This window comes from Mustela lutreola, chromosome 8 (genome assembly GCF_030435805.1).
Source record: "Mustela lutreola isolate mMusLut2 chromosome 8, mMusLut2.pri, whole genome shotgun sequence".
NCBI classification, from domain to species: Eukaryota; Metazoa; Chordata; class Mammalia; order Carnivora; family Mustelidae; genus Mustela; species Mustela lutreola.
In genome coordinates this window covers 94,788,145-94,803,867 of record NC_081297.1, presented here as the reverse complement: position 1 = coordinate 94,803,867, position 15,723 = coordinate 94,788,145, and the positions used below count along the sequence as shown (strand labels likewise).

At 50.3% G+C, this 15,723-nt stretch overlaps 1 protein-coding gene across 4 annotated transcripts; it reads right to left on the bottom strand.

Moving 5' to 3' along the window:
* Window positions 1-56: 56 nt before the first annotated feature.
* GSG1 (germ cell associated 1) lies at window positions 57-15,532 on the bottom strand. 4 transcript variants are annotated; one of them, XM_059186013.1, is made up of 6 exons: window positions 15,285-15,532; window positions 5,423-5,741; window positions 4,047-4,217; window positions 3,130-3,282; window positions 2,413-2,524; window positions 57-475 (listed from the first exon to the last, which is right to left on the bottom strand). In XM_059186013.1, exons 1-6 carry the CDS (start codon window positions 15,330-15,332, stop codon window positions 133-135), a joined length of 1,146 nt encoding a protein of 381 aa, XP_059041996.1. In that variant the 5' UTR covers window positions 15,333-15,532; the 3' UTR covers window positions 57-132. The 4 variants fall into 4 exon arrangements, with proteins under 4 accessions (XP_059041996.1, XP_059041999.1, XP_059041997.1 ...); XM_059186016.1 differs by having other exon boundaries at window positions 4,170-4,217; XM_059186014.1 differs by lacking the exon at window positions 15,285-15,532 and adding an exon at window positions 8,267-8,374.
* Between the last annotated feature and the right edge of the window lie 191 nt (window positions 15,533-15,723).

Sequence of the window (15,723 nt, the reverse complement as noted above, 5' to 3'; positions counted from 1 at the left end):
TGCCCTTTCAGACACGCTTGTCGCAAACCTGTGAGAACCATGCTCGACACACAGACTCTGGCTTCAGTACATGTTGATAAGCAAACAAACATGTAAGGTTGGGTTCAGCCTGCCCTCTAAACCCTACTACTTCTAACACGGTTCTTCCTCTATGGATGACCCAGCCGCCTCTTCCTTCAGCCTCTGGCTGGGTCCTTGAAATCCCTTGTGGTGTAGCCCGGAGTAGAAGTCAACTCCTTCCGAGACAGAGCGGACGGGCTGAGGGTGGTACTGGTGGTAGCTGGTCAGAGGATGCCCCATGGGGGCTGCACAGGACAGCTGCTCCAGGAAGCACTGGGGATGGTGCGGCGGGCAGCTCAGCTTTCCTTTGAAGCTCTTACTGTGCTTACACTTGAACTCCAGCACCAGCTTGGTGTATGCGTTGAAGGTGGTGACCGCCGACACCATGCAGCAGGTGAAGGAAAGCCAGGCTGTGCTAGGGAGGAACCAAAAAAACCAGACGGTCAGAATCTGAGATACGCACAGGTTTGAGAGGAAAATACCATGATCTCTTCCCATTAGTAAGTAGGCTGCTGCCCCTTAGGGGCTCAGGGACCGGGGTGGGCTCCCTTTCACCGTGCTTCGGGGAGAGCACTGTGGGCCAGAGGCCTGAATTGGGTCTCATTAGGTATGTTCTGAATGTTTTGTAGTCAAAGAGAATGACCCTGGTAGTGTTGCAAGTTGGACTAGGAGTTCAACAGGTTCGTTTTCACTGGGTCGATTAGCAGTCAGCGCGGTGCTCCTTTATTCCCGGTGTGTATCTTTTGTGTACATATCACACACCCACCCACACGTAGTTTTCTGGACTAGGGCTTCCCCACCTCAGTTCTGATTCACAGACTGGTAGCTCAGGTGTATGGAGGGGACATAGCCCAGTGCTATAAGCCTCCTCCTCGCCCCACCCCCCACAAGCACACACACACATCCCACCCAGGATTTTCCCTCACTCCGAACAGATGGTGGGAGCCATCAACCCCCTTCATCTCCTTCTGTTCCGCGTTTAGTGGTCTTTGGGAGCACAGAGTTGAGCCTCTCAGTGTCGTTCAGGCAACATTCGCTGCAAACCTGGAGCTGCTATACGTTGTACCAGTGGAATTTGCCTCAAGAAAACAAATGTGGTTCTTGGCCTCAAGGAGTTTATAATGGATGGAACGAAGCTGGAGATTTAAGAGAAGCTGGATGGATTTGACGAATCAAAAAACCAAAAAAACAACCAAAAAAACCCCACCAGGGAACTAGATCAAACGCGTTCCTAAACACTTGGGAAGTCAACCCTTAAATTTCCCCCATGATTCTGGGAAGCCCAGGAAGGAGGAAGTTGTGTGAGGTTAGTGAGGAATTGCATGAGGTCAGGTGATGGGTCAAGCCAGGCCACACACTGGCACAGCGTGTTCCCATCTGCCTGCCTCTGACGGACTCTGCCGACTGAGGCTGGGCAGCTTCTGCTGACAGAGTCATGCCAACAACGGCTTAAAGACAGACAGAAGGTGCAAAACGATGTGTCTGGAAAGCAAGCTCCAGGGGCCGGTTTTGGAATAGCCCAAAGACGCCCGAATCCAACAGCACGTTATATCACTAGGAAAGAGGATAGGATGACCTTCAGGACTGCCTCCGCTAGCATGGAAACCGAGCCCAGTGCCCTGTCTCTTCAGCACTGGTAAAGGGCTTAGCACCGACTGCAGACTGTAATGCAGGCCCAAGTGGGCACCTGCACAGTCAACAGAGAGAGTGTGTTCCTCAGGGGAGGAAGTGAAGGACTCTTAAAACAGACGGTGTATTTGCTTCAACTATGTATGTCATGGCTGCTGCTACTCTCAAGAGAAATCGAAAATAACTGACCCCTTAGTTCTTTGAGGGTCAGAGAATGGCTGGTAGAGGAGATTTGTTTCTTAGACAGTTGAGTGGAATAAGAGCAGAAGTAGGAGGAAGTGGCTCTTCGTTACAGGAGAAGAGTCAGCCATGCACAGGGGGTAGAATGCGAACCGCACCTCAAGGCTGATCTCTTCCTTTCTCTGTCCTCCAATATCTTGAATCATAAAATGTATAATAAAGGGAGCATCATCGGCATAAGCCATACAAAACCAGTCTTATTTCCCAAGGGAACACATGCCATCAGGCGAGGGAGCAACTGCGACAGCTTTATCATTAGAAAGACCCGACAGAACAAGCCGGAAGAATCATCCCTGTGCCTCCCAGCAGGTGGGGAGAGAGCCGCGGTGGCCTGATGGTCCCACTCTCTGGTCAACGGACTCCTGGCACGAGGGTTGAAGAGAAGATGAAAGGACACGGAGCAAACATCTAGTTGAGGGCAGCACGTCCAACACAGGTTGGCCGGGGAGGAGCTAGAAGGTTCAGGAGATGGCAAGCACTTACTAGAAGGCCCAGCCATAATTCCAAGCATGTGGCCTCCAGTCTTCTGGACCCAAGTTGGCAGTTGCCTGGAAGACTTGTGAATACATCATATGGGCCACCATGCCCAGAAGGCCTACAGAGGGAACAGAAAGGCGGCGGCCTTAGACCCAGGCTGGCTTTGCCATTTATAGGGAGTAGGAGTTTGGAGCAACCTCCTCATTTTGTATCTGTTACAGCCTATGTGGAGATGTCCCCATCACCCATCGGCCCCCACACTTCCGGGACGCTAATCTGCGATGGGGGCTTTGCAATAAGTCCCCCCCCCCCCCCAGGCTTTAGGTGGAGAACTACAGAAAAAGTTTCTGAGTCAATGCTGCACTTGGGGCATTTTACTTCTTCCCACCCATGCCCTCAACGCGAGCTTTATTCTTGATCTATCTTTATATCTGCGTCTCTTACTCCTACTTGATCCAGCGGAGTCCGGAAAAGCTGTGTGCATGGGCAACTGAGAAGTGAACCAAACTGTATTTCACATACTGATAAAGCTGGCAAATAAGAAGAACCCAGAGAGAAATCATTTTGCCAAGCACATGATGATCCAATACAAAATTTCCATCTCTCATCCCTCCATTCTGGACCCCGCCTCCTCGTTCCTGCCCTTTGGATGGACACAGGAGCCCATCAGAGGGGCCTGGAAGGTGGCCAGGCCCCTGCCCACCCCAGCCTGGGAGGCTGCACCTGACAGGACGGAGGAAATGGCGGCGAAGGCGCTCAGCTTGAGTCCGCAGCCCGGGTTCCGGGTGAACAGCAGGTCCATCAGTAGCAGGAGGAAGCTGACGAATTCAAGTCCGATGGACAAGAACTGGGCTCCAAGTGATAACCATAGGATCTCTGTCAGAATCCAGGGAAGAAAATACAATCCAAGTATTAAACAACAAGACAAAAGAAATCACAAGAAGAGCCTTCACCCTGACAGTTACATGACCGAGCGCTGAAACGCGTACGCGGAGCCCCGCAGAAGGGAAAGCCTCCCAGAGTCAGAGAAGGGGAAAAGGGGACAGGGCTGGCAGCAGCTGGCTAGCGTTCCCTCCTTGGGGTCTTTTGCTGTTACCCTTGCGCTTGCTGCTCTCAGCTCAGGACCTGATAAAGACTCCAGTAAACTAGATTGACTGGAAGTACCATTAGGGAGATTCAAGAAAAGATCAGCTAATCGTCACAAAATCTGGCAGAGGCATGACTTTGCTGTGGGTCATTTTTGTTCTCGTTTTCCTTACTGAATTTTGGAGCAGTCAGTTCTGTTTTTTTCTCCCTCCCTCTCCTTTTTCACTCCCTCCTATTAAAAATATATATTTTTTAAACTTAAAAATATATATACATATTGGAAGGAAAAAACCTCTTGAGCTTTTCAACATGGTTACTTGGCAACAGGAGGAGGTTAGAACTGTTGGTGGTTTTCTATTTGTGAACTTTATTTGTTCCTGCTGTTCCTTTTTTGCATTCCTGCATATGAATGAGAGTCTGCTCTGGAAGGAATGTGGGTCACCCCGCGGGGCTCAGAAAAAGAGAAAAGGAGACCACAGTACAGTGTAGAGAGCACAGTTGGTCCAGAGAGGTCCAACTCAATGGCGACTAAATTGGTGATCAAACCCACATACTTGCCACAAGCCCCAAGGGAGGGTGGGGGAGGAAAGCCTTCTCCATCAACCGCTTCCCTCCAAATCGGAGAGTGGGGTGACGTGGGCCTTGCAACGTGGCAAACTCCAGTAGTCCTTTCTCACCTCTCTCGGTTGGTGGTGTGAGTTCATTGAAAGTTCGGCACCTCTCCCCTGAAACACAGACAAGGTACAACTTCAGGGGTACGTCCCGCAGCTGGCGCCGCTCCACTGGTTGGGACCTGTGCCTGCCCAGCACACGGTAGGTGGGCACTAGAAATTTCTCTCTGAAAGTGGGAAAGAATGCATTATGGACGGATGGTTGCATGACCAAGGCAAGAATCCCTCAGAATTCATTTCTCTGTCCCCAGCTCCTGACCGTGAAAAAGAGGATGTGAGCCTGAGAGGGCTTCCACAGGGAAATGTTCCCATTTCTCAGGTCCGGGAGGGTTAAGAAGCCTGATGTTAACCAGCACCTTTCCCTGCCTCCGTACCCTGGTCTGCATGGCTTGAAACTGTTTCTGGGACCCTGGGGTTGGAGCTGAGCTAAATGGCATGTCAATAACACATATAAACACACACACACGTTTATATTCCTCGTCCCCCTCCTTTTTCCCATGTCCCAAATCGGGAGAAACAGGTTAACTGTACTGGATTCTGGGCTTTAGGACAACGTCACTACCAGGTGATGTCCGAATGCTTTGAGCAGGAAGGAGGACTGTCCTTAGGTCAGCTGCTCCCAAGCTGAGGAGCACAGGTTAAGGTATGCACAGTGACACCAGACTGAGCTACCGGAGACCTGGGAGGTCAAGGGTAGCCTCACTCCACCTAGTTACCCTCCTGAGGCTTCAGCCTCACCACCTTGTAAATCGTAACGGTAATACTCCGAACAAGAAAACCCTTTTGGTGGGGTTGGGGAGGAAGAGGCTTGACAAGGGATCTCCTCAGATCCTTTCATCTCACTGGTGAGAAAGTTAAAGTCTGTGGAGAGGAAGCTGCTCATCTGGGGTCACAGCTGGACAGAGCGGGGCGGGGGGGGGGCTTTTCCCCAAGAATCCTCTTTCATTTGGTCTTCAAACAGCAACACTAACTCGCTAGTGTGGGGCTTCTCATGATGTTACAAGTCTAAATGGAACCCTTTGAGGTTTTAAACCAGCATGTCTACGAGACAGTCAGGAGGGGAAAAGCTAGATGGACTTTCGGGTCCCATCGAAAGGGAGTTCTAGGGAAAAGGGACGAGATGCAGAGTGGGGAGATGCTGAGACCCGGAGGGGTGTGGGGAGTGCTGTATACTTCCCACTGGCCCTTCGCCCCGTGTGAAGTTCCCCGGGGCGGGGAGAGGGGAGGATATGAGGCAGCTGGGCTGACGACAAACCCACCTGGTTCTTCCACAGTTTCCTCACAGGATAGCCACATGCCACTCCAGAAGGTATGGAAGGAGAAGCGGTCATCCCCAGCCTCCCAGCTGTATTGCACCACCTCCGGGGATGATGAGTTGGCGCCGCTCCCATCCAAGGGCACCGGCACATCAAAGCATTCGACGGCCAGACCTTTTCCGCACACGGGCTTGGGCACCTTCTGTGTGCCCACAAACCAGCAGTTGCTGAGCAGGGATGCTGTGGAGAGGCTGAGTGATAGCATGTTGAGGATGGCAGATAGGAGTGTCCGCTGGGCAGAGCAGCCCTTCGGGAGTTCCATCTGGAATAGACAAGCACAAGGGGAGAGCCTGACTTCAGAACCTCCCAGGAGATCTGGGTACCCTTCCCGGTGACTGCCTGGGCTCAAGCCACACTAGTCCTCCACGATAATGGGGCCCCTCTGGTCCCCGGGGAGCTTTCTGCAAGGAGCCACGAATGAGAGGGTTTAGCTTCAGGAATGGCCTGGAGTGGGCACCAGGGTGGTGATGTTTATTGAAGCTGGACCTCATTCTACTCAAGTGCTTATTGAGGATGATCTGAGCTAAGTATCCCATAATAGTCTCTGTGGGAATGTGGTTAAGCCGCAGAGCTGGGGTCTGTCAACTGAGGACAAGAATTGGGGCCACTCTAAGGCGCTCAGTGATTATTACTTTTGGTTTTGTCTTCAGTGAAAGGTAGGAGCACCCACTTGCTGAGGTATTTCTTGTAACTACACACGTTTTTTGGTGTCCTCTTCTCGGTATGACGGATTCCTCTGAGAGGAGAGTAAAGGACGATATGGCTCTTCTCAGTCAGTATTAAACTGGATCACCCCAGGGCAGGGAGCAGCAAGGATTAGGACTTTCAGCATTAAAGAAGGCAGTGGACCTACTGGGATACGGGGTTGTTGAAACCCCTGGAGAGGACAGGAGGCTGTAGGTTCTGAGAGAGGTGATCTGGGCCTAGCTTTCAGACACGGCCACAGAGAGGACAGAATCTCCAATGGGAGGTGGCTGTGTGGTGCCCATGGAGACTGGGCACCAAGTGTCATGGTCACGGAGCGAGGAACCTGGACAGGCATTGCCACTGCTCGATGCAGCTGTGGTGCCTGACTCCTGGGGGGACAGTGTGGCTCTGGCTGGAGCCCCCGAACTCCCCGTCATTTTTAGCCGACGAGAAGAGGAGAGCCCCCTGAAGAATGACCAATATTAGATGTTTCAACCTTGGTTAAGCGATGGCTCAGAGCCAGACTGAGCTTTAGAAAAATAAAGAAATCTGATGGGTCTTGCACTTTATGTTATAGAGTGGTTTATGCTGTTATATTAATACATACTGAAGGGAAAAGAAGCCCATATTTAGTTGCTGACAGATGCTTCTTAAAGTAAACCATCTTGAGCTTTCCAGGGGACCTCTCATATCAGAATTAATCAGACCTAAATCTGCTTAGCTAAAGAAACGTAAATAAAACCATAGCTAAATGCACAGGCCCATAAATCTGCCTCATAATCTCCAGCTTAACATTTTCTACATTACAGGGAACTTTATCTTAGAAATGTAACAGTTTGTTCTTCAGAATTTCCAGGGACTAACACAGTGCATATCACAAAGTGATTATTTATGGGCATAAGAAATATGCAAGGTTCATATGCATATAAAAATCAATATATAAGACATATGATGAAACAACCTCTGGAAAGCAATCTGCTAATATGATTTTTAAAAAAGCACTCAACAAATTAAATTCACCAAGAATTGTCAGTCTGTGCAGGATGCTGGGTGACCTTGGTAAAGACTAAAAACCACAGCATCTGAAGTGAAGAAAGATCTTCTATTACCCGTATAGAAGGCACACACCGCCCCGTCCCCCCAAAGAATGCTCCCACCTTGTTTTTAGCTGTGCAAACCCTATTGGTTTTAGCCATTGTTCCATTACTGTAATTTATTCTTTCTAATTATTTTCATATACATTGGGTGAACAGGAAATGAGACTTCTAGGTAAAACATCTTCATTAATCTTTCTGTCTGAAGACTGAACTAATGATTTAGGCAATTCTACATTTTCAACTTCATTTTCAATCGAATATGACTTGGAAATTTGTCCACTATCACATCATCTTTTTATTCTAGCCTCAATTCGTTCCAAGTTACACATATTTGTAAGTTATTCTGCATATTAATCACAGATAAGAATAAGGAACCTGGCACCAAGGCGATAGACAATTTAAGGAAGAAATGATTTGAGAAAGAAAGGATGAAAAAGAGCTTAGAATGAAGCTCAAAGAGACTGCTTCCAAAGGAGTATCCAACCAAGGACAGACACAAGGAGCCTCGCTCAAGAATCATCTTGACAATCGAATGGGAATTCATTCAAGAGACTTTTCAAGAATTATCTTCAACAACTACGGTGCTGCGCCCTTCATCATGTGTTTTATTTCTTCCTACACATGCCTTTCTCTCCAGGATCCAGATAACCTTCTCAATTGCAAGAACCGGTCTAATTTTGCCATGATCTCTTTAACAAAATCACAAAGAAGTAGCGACCTTAAGAAAAGTTTCATCTTGTCAGCATATGCTGACAAGCCCCATGTCAAGGTGACTCTTTACTCTCTAGAAAAGGGAGAGAGTGTGGCTTCCCAGATACTCCGGCTCAGATCAACAGGAAGTGCAAAAGTGCCAAAATGTCACTCTTCCATCAACACAGATGAACAGAAATACTCAGAGTTAACATAGACAACAAATTGATGAGACAGGCACAACTCTTAAAATCAGATTCAAAATAGCTATGCAAAGTTATGTTTCAAGCAGTAAGAGGGGGAAGCTGGTTACCTTGGCCATGGTCAGTGTCTTGCAGCTGTCTGGACCACAGGATGCCATCTGTGCCCCAAATCCCCTTGGTTTAATGTCGACAGAATGAAACCGCCTTCCTCCCCTCCTGCCTCCCTTCCCATCCCTCTTCTATCTCCTATTTTTTTGGAGTGCCTCATGATTAAATGCTGCCTTGCAGGGAACTTGGGCATTTAATAATTGACAGTGCAATCATGGCCCAGCTGTTCTGGAAGATCACACAGGAGAGCTTGCCAATAGGGATCTGGGATTAAGCACAAAGAAGCAAGGACCTGCTTTCACAGAGGGAAGTTTCTTTAAAAAGTTATGTGAAGATTCAGTTTCCACCTAACTGCCATTCCCTAGGAAGCTGGTAAGAATGGCTTGGGCTTGATTTTATGGCGGACACAGAAAATATTGCAGGGTTACCATTACTACAAGAGTTCCCATTCCTTTGTGTAAGGTTTTCTACCTTATTTTTTTTTTTTTTTTTTAAAAGATTTTTAAATTGGGGGCACCTGGGTGGCTCAGTGGGTTAAAACCTCTGCCTTCGGCTCAGGTCATGATCCCAGGGTCCCAGGGTCCTGGGATGGAGCCCTGCATCTGGCTCTCTGCTCAGCAGGGAACCTGTTTCCCCTCCTCTCTCTGCCTGCCTCTCTGCCTACTTGTAATCTCTCTGTCAAATAAATACATAAAATCTTAAAAAAAAAAAAAAGATTTTTTAATTTATTCATTTGAGTGAGTGAGTGAGAGAGCACAAGCTAGCAGGAGGAGCAGAAGGAGAGGGAATAGACTCTCCAATGAGCAGGGAGCCTGATGTGGGGCCCATCCCAGGAACCTGGGATCATGACCTGAGCGGAAGGCAGATGTTTAACCGACTGAGCCACCCAGGCGCCCCTTCAACCTTTTAGTAAGCAATTATCTGCAATGTCGGGGCCCCATAGAGCCATGGGTTTGAAAGAGCTTCCGTGTGTCATGGGTGGTCTCCACCTCCCAGTCCCTCCAGTGGAATACTGAGAAGGTCCTCCGCGCCTTTGTAGATTCGCTTCCTTCTGCGTGGAATGTCTTCAGTGTCCTCATCTGGTCTACCTCCCATCAAGACTAGTCTAAAAGTCGCTCATCCTTTGCATGAGCGAGAACAGCTCCCTTCCCTCTGTCCTTCCATACTGTACCCCTCTGTAATACTTTCTATACTTCATGATAGCTGTCTGGACGGTGAAGTCCTCAGAGGCTCCTCCTCTGCTGGAGCAGCCGTCCTCAGTTCTGAATGAATATCAGAACAGTCTTTGAAACTGTGGAAAATATTCAGATTCCTGGGCCTGGCCTGAGATTCCACCACAGGGGTGAGGCCCAGGAATCTGTAATTCTAGAAAGCTCTTTGTACATAGGGATGGACTTCTGGTTTCCGGTTCCGTATGGAAAGAGCTTGGAAGTCTCCACTTTGGCTTAACAACAAGAAAGAAGCTGAACAACCTGGAAGATATGGAGCTAGGGAGTTAATGCGCCTAAGTATGACCTGTCTGACTCCTGGGGGGGCTTACATTTAATGAAACCCTCCTGTTCTGCCCCGGCCCTCCCCCACCTGGAATCTTCCAGATTTGCCACCAACCAAGTCATGGTTTTCCCATTCTGTGTGTGTGCACTTAGCTGGGGGAATGAAAGGCCATCCCCAGCCCCCAGAGGGAATTAATCCACATTCCAACTGGAGGAGTCTCTCTGGCTCTTGCTTCCTACTCTTCTAGGACTGACGTGTCTGCACATTTGACACACATGTGCCTGTGCCCAGGCGTGAGTCCCACAGCACCCACACGACCCTTTATTCATGGTGACAGAGCTCCCTCTCCAGAGCTGGAATTTTGTGGTCACTTCACCTTTGAATTGGCTGTCGGTTTCCCGGCCACGGCTTTTGTCCCGACGCTGGGTGGCGCTATCTCCTTACATTTCCCCCTTCCGTCACGTGCTGCCCCCACCATCCCCCCCCCCCCCACGTGCGGGTGCAGGTGGCGGCTCCTCCCCCAGGGAGGGCTTTTTCTCCTTCCCCGGGCCTTCTTCCCACTCACACATGTATAGCTTGCGTTGTGTCTGCCCTGGGGAATTCAGGGGTCGGAATGAACCCTGGGAGCCTCCAGCCGCTCCCCCGAGGACATCTTGTAGGATTATTTCCTGTAGCACATTTTTCACGGGCTGTTCCAGTTTTCAGTGACTCACAGAGCCTCAGATACTTCCCCTGGGAAATACAGACTCCACGGTGTCAGAAAATCCAGTTAGCCAATGCTTCCTGAGGAGTTTTGTGCACATTTTTCTTTATTGAATCGTATCCTCACTCCCTCTCCACCCTAGAGCAGTGAACAATTCTTTTCCCTTCTCTGCACTTAACGCCCCTTAAATGCTTGCAGACGCTTCTCACATCCCGCTTGAGTCACTGTTTGGCACAGTCTGTCGTCTTTGGTTTTTATGGCCTCTGCTCAGAAACCGCACCCCCTGTGCCTTCAGAGGCTGAAATTTGCCTTCTCCGGGGAAAAGGATGGGAGCTGCAGTCTTGAGGTTATGTGAGGAGGCCTGGAGGGAGACTGGAAGCGAAGCAAGCTCGTGACACTCCAGTTTTGGGGGCTTTCACTAACTCGGACCCCTTCCAAGACCCCGACATACTTGTCACTTTGCATTATTTTTTCTAGAGAGAGCCTCTGAAGTTATATTATTTTAGGCCTCCCCAAAGCCTGAATCTAGGCCGTGTACTTTGCATGGCTGGGCTGGCTGGCTGGCTACTAGCCTTGATCCATCTTGACACCCCCTAGCCCCATGGACCCCATGCCACAATGTTTAATTTCCTTTTTTTGATGAAACATGAGCTTCTCTGCCTGGCATCCCACTCACTTCCTTTCATTATAATTTAGGCATGCTAATATTTTTTCTTCTCTTTCTTCCCTTAGAACAGAAAAAGTAATTGCCAGTCACTGCAACATGACTGTGATTATGTTGGGCTCAGAAGCTCATGACTCAGGAGACACACAGAGATTCCGTATCTCAAAACAGTATTTGACTTTGGTATGTTGGACTGCTACCATGTCAGGATGACCTCCCCCTCCCCAGGGACCGATATGTGACTCAGCATTTATGACATCACAAAGCCAAGGCTTGGGACTCATCTGTGCTTGCTAAGGTCCTCAGTGACTCTTCCCCGCACTGTACCAAACCATACTAGTATACACAAAGAGAAACAATGGTCTTGGGACACCCACACGCAGTTCAGTTCGTAAACAGGAATCCAATTTATTGTTTTGTGAATACACAGTGGATCAGATGCGATTAAAACAATGGTAAGAATGCCCCACCAGAGCAGACTGTATGCATACAACTTGCCTGATGGCACAGCCTAGGGCTAAGGTATTTGGGTGTTTTTTGTTTGTTTTTTGTCTTTTTCCCATTATCAGTAGTGGCATCTTCTCTCAAGATAGGTTCATTTGCAGCTGCCATTACCACCCCCCCACCACCCTCCTTTGCCACCATCTGCCCCCAACCAGTAGTAGTATCTTTGTCCTTTGCCCTGGAGTCAGATTTCTGACCCATGCCTCACCAACTAATTCCTTTCTGTTACTCAGCAGTCAAAAAGCTGGAACAGGACATGAATGTTTCTGCTGTCACTGGCTCTGATCTCCAGGCTCCTGTTCTTTGTTCCTGCCTATTCCACTGTGTGCCTTTCTCCTGCAGCTCAGAACATGCAGGCTTGACTTGAAGATGCTAGATAGAGGAGCAGCTGTGTTTTGCTCATGGTTGATCCTTAGAGCCTAGCAATTTCTACTATGAGGGAATGAGTGAATGAAGTCTGTAATGGAAACCAGGCTCAGAATGCAATTGAGAAGCCTAGGAGCGAGCAGAAGTTGTGAACAGAGCAAAGCGTCTGGTCTTCTATTGTTAAAGGACACACCAATCCTCCTGATACACATACATAGGAGCTGCAAGAAGGTAGAAGGTGGAAGAAGGTCTGCAGGTCCACAGACGCACCCTGTGGCTTTCTACACAGAAGCGTGCATAGCCAACAGATCCTCTGCCAATACATTTCCTCCCACCTGTGGAAACAGTCCTGCTTTTTGACCAGCAAAGCCCAGAAAACAGCAATGATCTCATGAACGAGTATTATCTTTAGTTCACATGGACCAGGGTACAAACAGATTGCTTAAACGCCAGTGACGGATTGGAAAAAGCCATGTTCTTTCCCAAGCTCCGGGATTCCCTACCGATTAGAACCCTTTTGGATGACATTATGCCCAACCATCCGAAATTTCCCAGCTCCACAATTTTTGCTTCAGTGCATTCACTCATTCACTGATGAAGATAAGGAAGGTCCTCACACATTTTGATGTTCCTCCCAGCCTTGAAGGGTAGAGTAATGGCACCAAAACCCCCATGCTGAGTGCCCGAAATATTACCACCAGTATAGGACACTTAGCTCTGGGGTTTCTGGGCTTTCAGGTTAACCTCCACTGCAACAGTGTTTCATGTCCCCAGGGCCCCCAAAGAGGGGCATAGGGAATAAGAACAACTCCCTTCTTTCTAACATGGGTCAGGAGCATGGACCCTGTTCAAGGGCAAGGACCTAAGAAAAGCACTTTAGGGCCTCTCCTCTCCGTCGCCTTTCCCTTTCCGTTGTTAGTGGAATTGTTAGAGGGCTTTTGCTAATGCAGTCATTTCCAGGAGAGGAAGCCGCCTTTCTTCCATGCCCCAAGCAGCTGGAGTGAATCAGAGGGGCAGCCACATCTGCACATCCTGTGGGGCAATCGCTCACGCGCGGGTGACCGAGCCCTCGGGGCCTGCGGGGGCTGGGAGATCTTGGGGACCGCGGGGCGGGGCAGGGATCCGCCTCTCCAGGGTCGCTCGGGGCGCGCAGCTGGGTCGCCCCGTTTCCACTCCGCGTGCCCCCGACCCCGTCCCTTGTTTTCCTGCTTTCTCCCCCTCCCCCTCTCCGGCAGTCGCGGCGCCCGGGCCCAGCCGAGGCCCCGCCGGCTCCGCTCGCCCCCACCTCCCTCCGTGAGTAACACGTCCGCCCCGGGTTTACTACGGCGCCCCGGTCGCCTAGCAGCGGGCGCGCGTTGCCACGGCGACGCGCGCGGAGCGTGTTTTGAATTGTTTGGGAGGCTCCGCCCTAGCGGCCCCGCGCCTGGGACTCTGCGAGCGGGTGGGGCCCGGCCTGGGGCCCTGGCTTCCTCTCCCGGCCCCGGCGTCGGCTCTGAGCCGCGACCCGGGGGCCCCCGCGAGAGGAGGAGCCGGCGAGCTCCGGCCGGAGGGAGGCCGAGCCCCGGGCCTGGCCTGATGGCTGGCTGCCTTGGCGAGGCTCGGCAGAGGGAGGGCGGGGAAGAGTCGGCCCTCTGATCAGCGCCTCACGCCCAGCCTCTGGGCCTGAGGGTCGGGAGGTGCGGGTGGCAGGGGAACCCCAGAGTCAGGTATTTCCCAGCCCCCGCCCTTTCCCTAAAGGTACAGATCCCTGGCGGCTGGTTAAGTCTTTGCCTCATTTGGCGGCTCTGAGAGGGAATCCTGGAGTCCGCGACTGCTTGTCTGATCTGGGCTCTAGTCCCAGCCGCACCCACGACTGGACTCATGAGTCTGGCCAAGGTGCATACCCCACCTGAGCGATTCAGAAGCAAGCCAGGCGACAGAGCCGTCCTTCCCAGTGCTGCTGTGAAGACCAAGGGGCAGCAGGGAAAGTGGAAAGGAAGGGGAAGGAATCTGCCGAGTTCCAGACACCTTGCTAGACTCTTTAGGTAATCCTTACAATCAGCCTGAGGGAGAGGCGGCCACTCCGTTCTCTACAGGGAGCGTTGGACTATCTCAAGGCCACAAGGCTAGTAAATGGTGGTCAGTGTTCAAAACCTCTGGATTCAACCCCAGGCTGCCAGTCGGGAAAGGGAAGATGCACGCCACTTAGCAAAAGGCACGGGAAACTCACGGAGTGACGAAATGGATTATGTTTTATACTTAAGATACAGATTGATAAACTCATGTTCCCTCTGTCCTCCTAAATCCATAATAAAAAAAGATAAAATTTACCACGCTTGGCTTTTTCATCACCTTCTTACCCATTTCTGTGGGTTCTCCTATTTATGATCTCTTCACTTGGGCTGCAGTCCCACCACCTGTGATCCCCAACCACCAATGAACAGCACAAGCCACCGTGCTCTGTGTGCGTGAGTGTGTGCGTGTGTGTTTTATTTCCCTGCCTAATGGGAAGCTTCATTCTTCTGAGAAAGGCCAGAGGTGTGAGAAATGAACATTTGCTTTTTTAGTAACCCTTTGAGCTAAAAGTTGGCTGTTCCCAGCTGTCTCAGATGGGAGGCAAGTCATTTCCAGATGTGGGTTCTCCCAAAGGAGCCAAGACATCTTTGGCTGACAGAGGATCTTTCTGGATCTGGAAGGCTCCCTGCACATTCTCCCAGATTCTCTGAGACTGGAAAGAGAAACTAGCACAGCTAAGGTTGCATTCTCCTCAGTTCCAGTAGATGCCTGGTCAGAGCTGGCCACCAGCAGGACTGGAGGGGTGCCTCGCCCTTCTCTGGCAGAGCATTTACTATCTGCTTCTTCCGTTCATTAGAGTCTTACACAGCTCTGGGGTTGCCCCCGCCACCGGGCCTTTTACCAGGAACCAGATTTTGGAAACAGGAATCATACAGATACCAGGGGAGAAAGAAGAGTGGGAGGGCCCCAAGCCGTCCTGGGAGCAGTGAGGAAAAGTCATGAAGAGGCAGAGGAGGTGGTAACAAAAGGTTAGTGGAAGAAGATGAAAACAGAAGGTCAAGGTATGGACATCACCAGGTTTATCAATGAAAACGGGCTTGAGGAACAGATTTCTGTTCCCTTTTGGGTAATCCTGCAGTGTGTTCTCCAGTTCTTACCCTGCACATGTGAAATAAAGTGTAAATTTGTATAACTTGTATTACAAACCCAACATTGTATGCCTGAAGCTAGTATTACACTGTATGTTCACTGGAATTTCAATAAAAACCTAGGGGGAATAAAGTGGGGTACTTACCTTCTGGGTGAGACAAACATTTTGAGTCAGTTGAGAAGGATTGCTCATTCACTTTTCGAAGCTCTGAGGCAAAGGTGTCTCAGGTCTTCTTCTGGTCGGCCCTGATTGGTTGCGTGGAACACGTACCTGGCGGGAAGATGAATCAGGCCCCCTCTTGCCAGCAGAGGGGTGAGGTGGTATGAGGTGGACTGGAGAAGATGGAAAAGATATCCTGGAGCCAGGACGCCAGTTTGGGCGGGGCTGGCTGATGCAAGAGGTTTTTCTCTATGACATCACAATGACATCACACAGGGCCATCTCTCTGCTGGTCCCCACCCCTGCCTCCTCGGGCCACCCCCAGAAGGATGGGGAGCTGCTCTGGGGTACCTAGCAGAGGCCTGGATGTCTTCTGAGTCATCCAAGCCAGAGCGTCTCTTACTGTGTGTAAGAAGCACCTGGG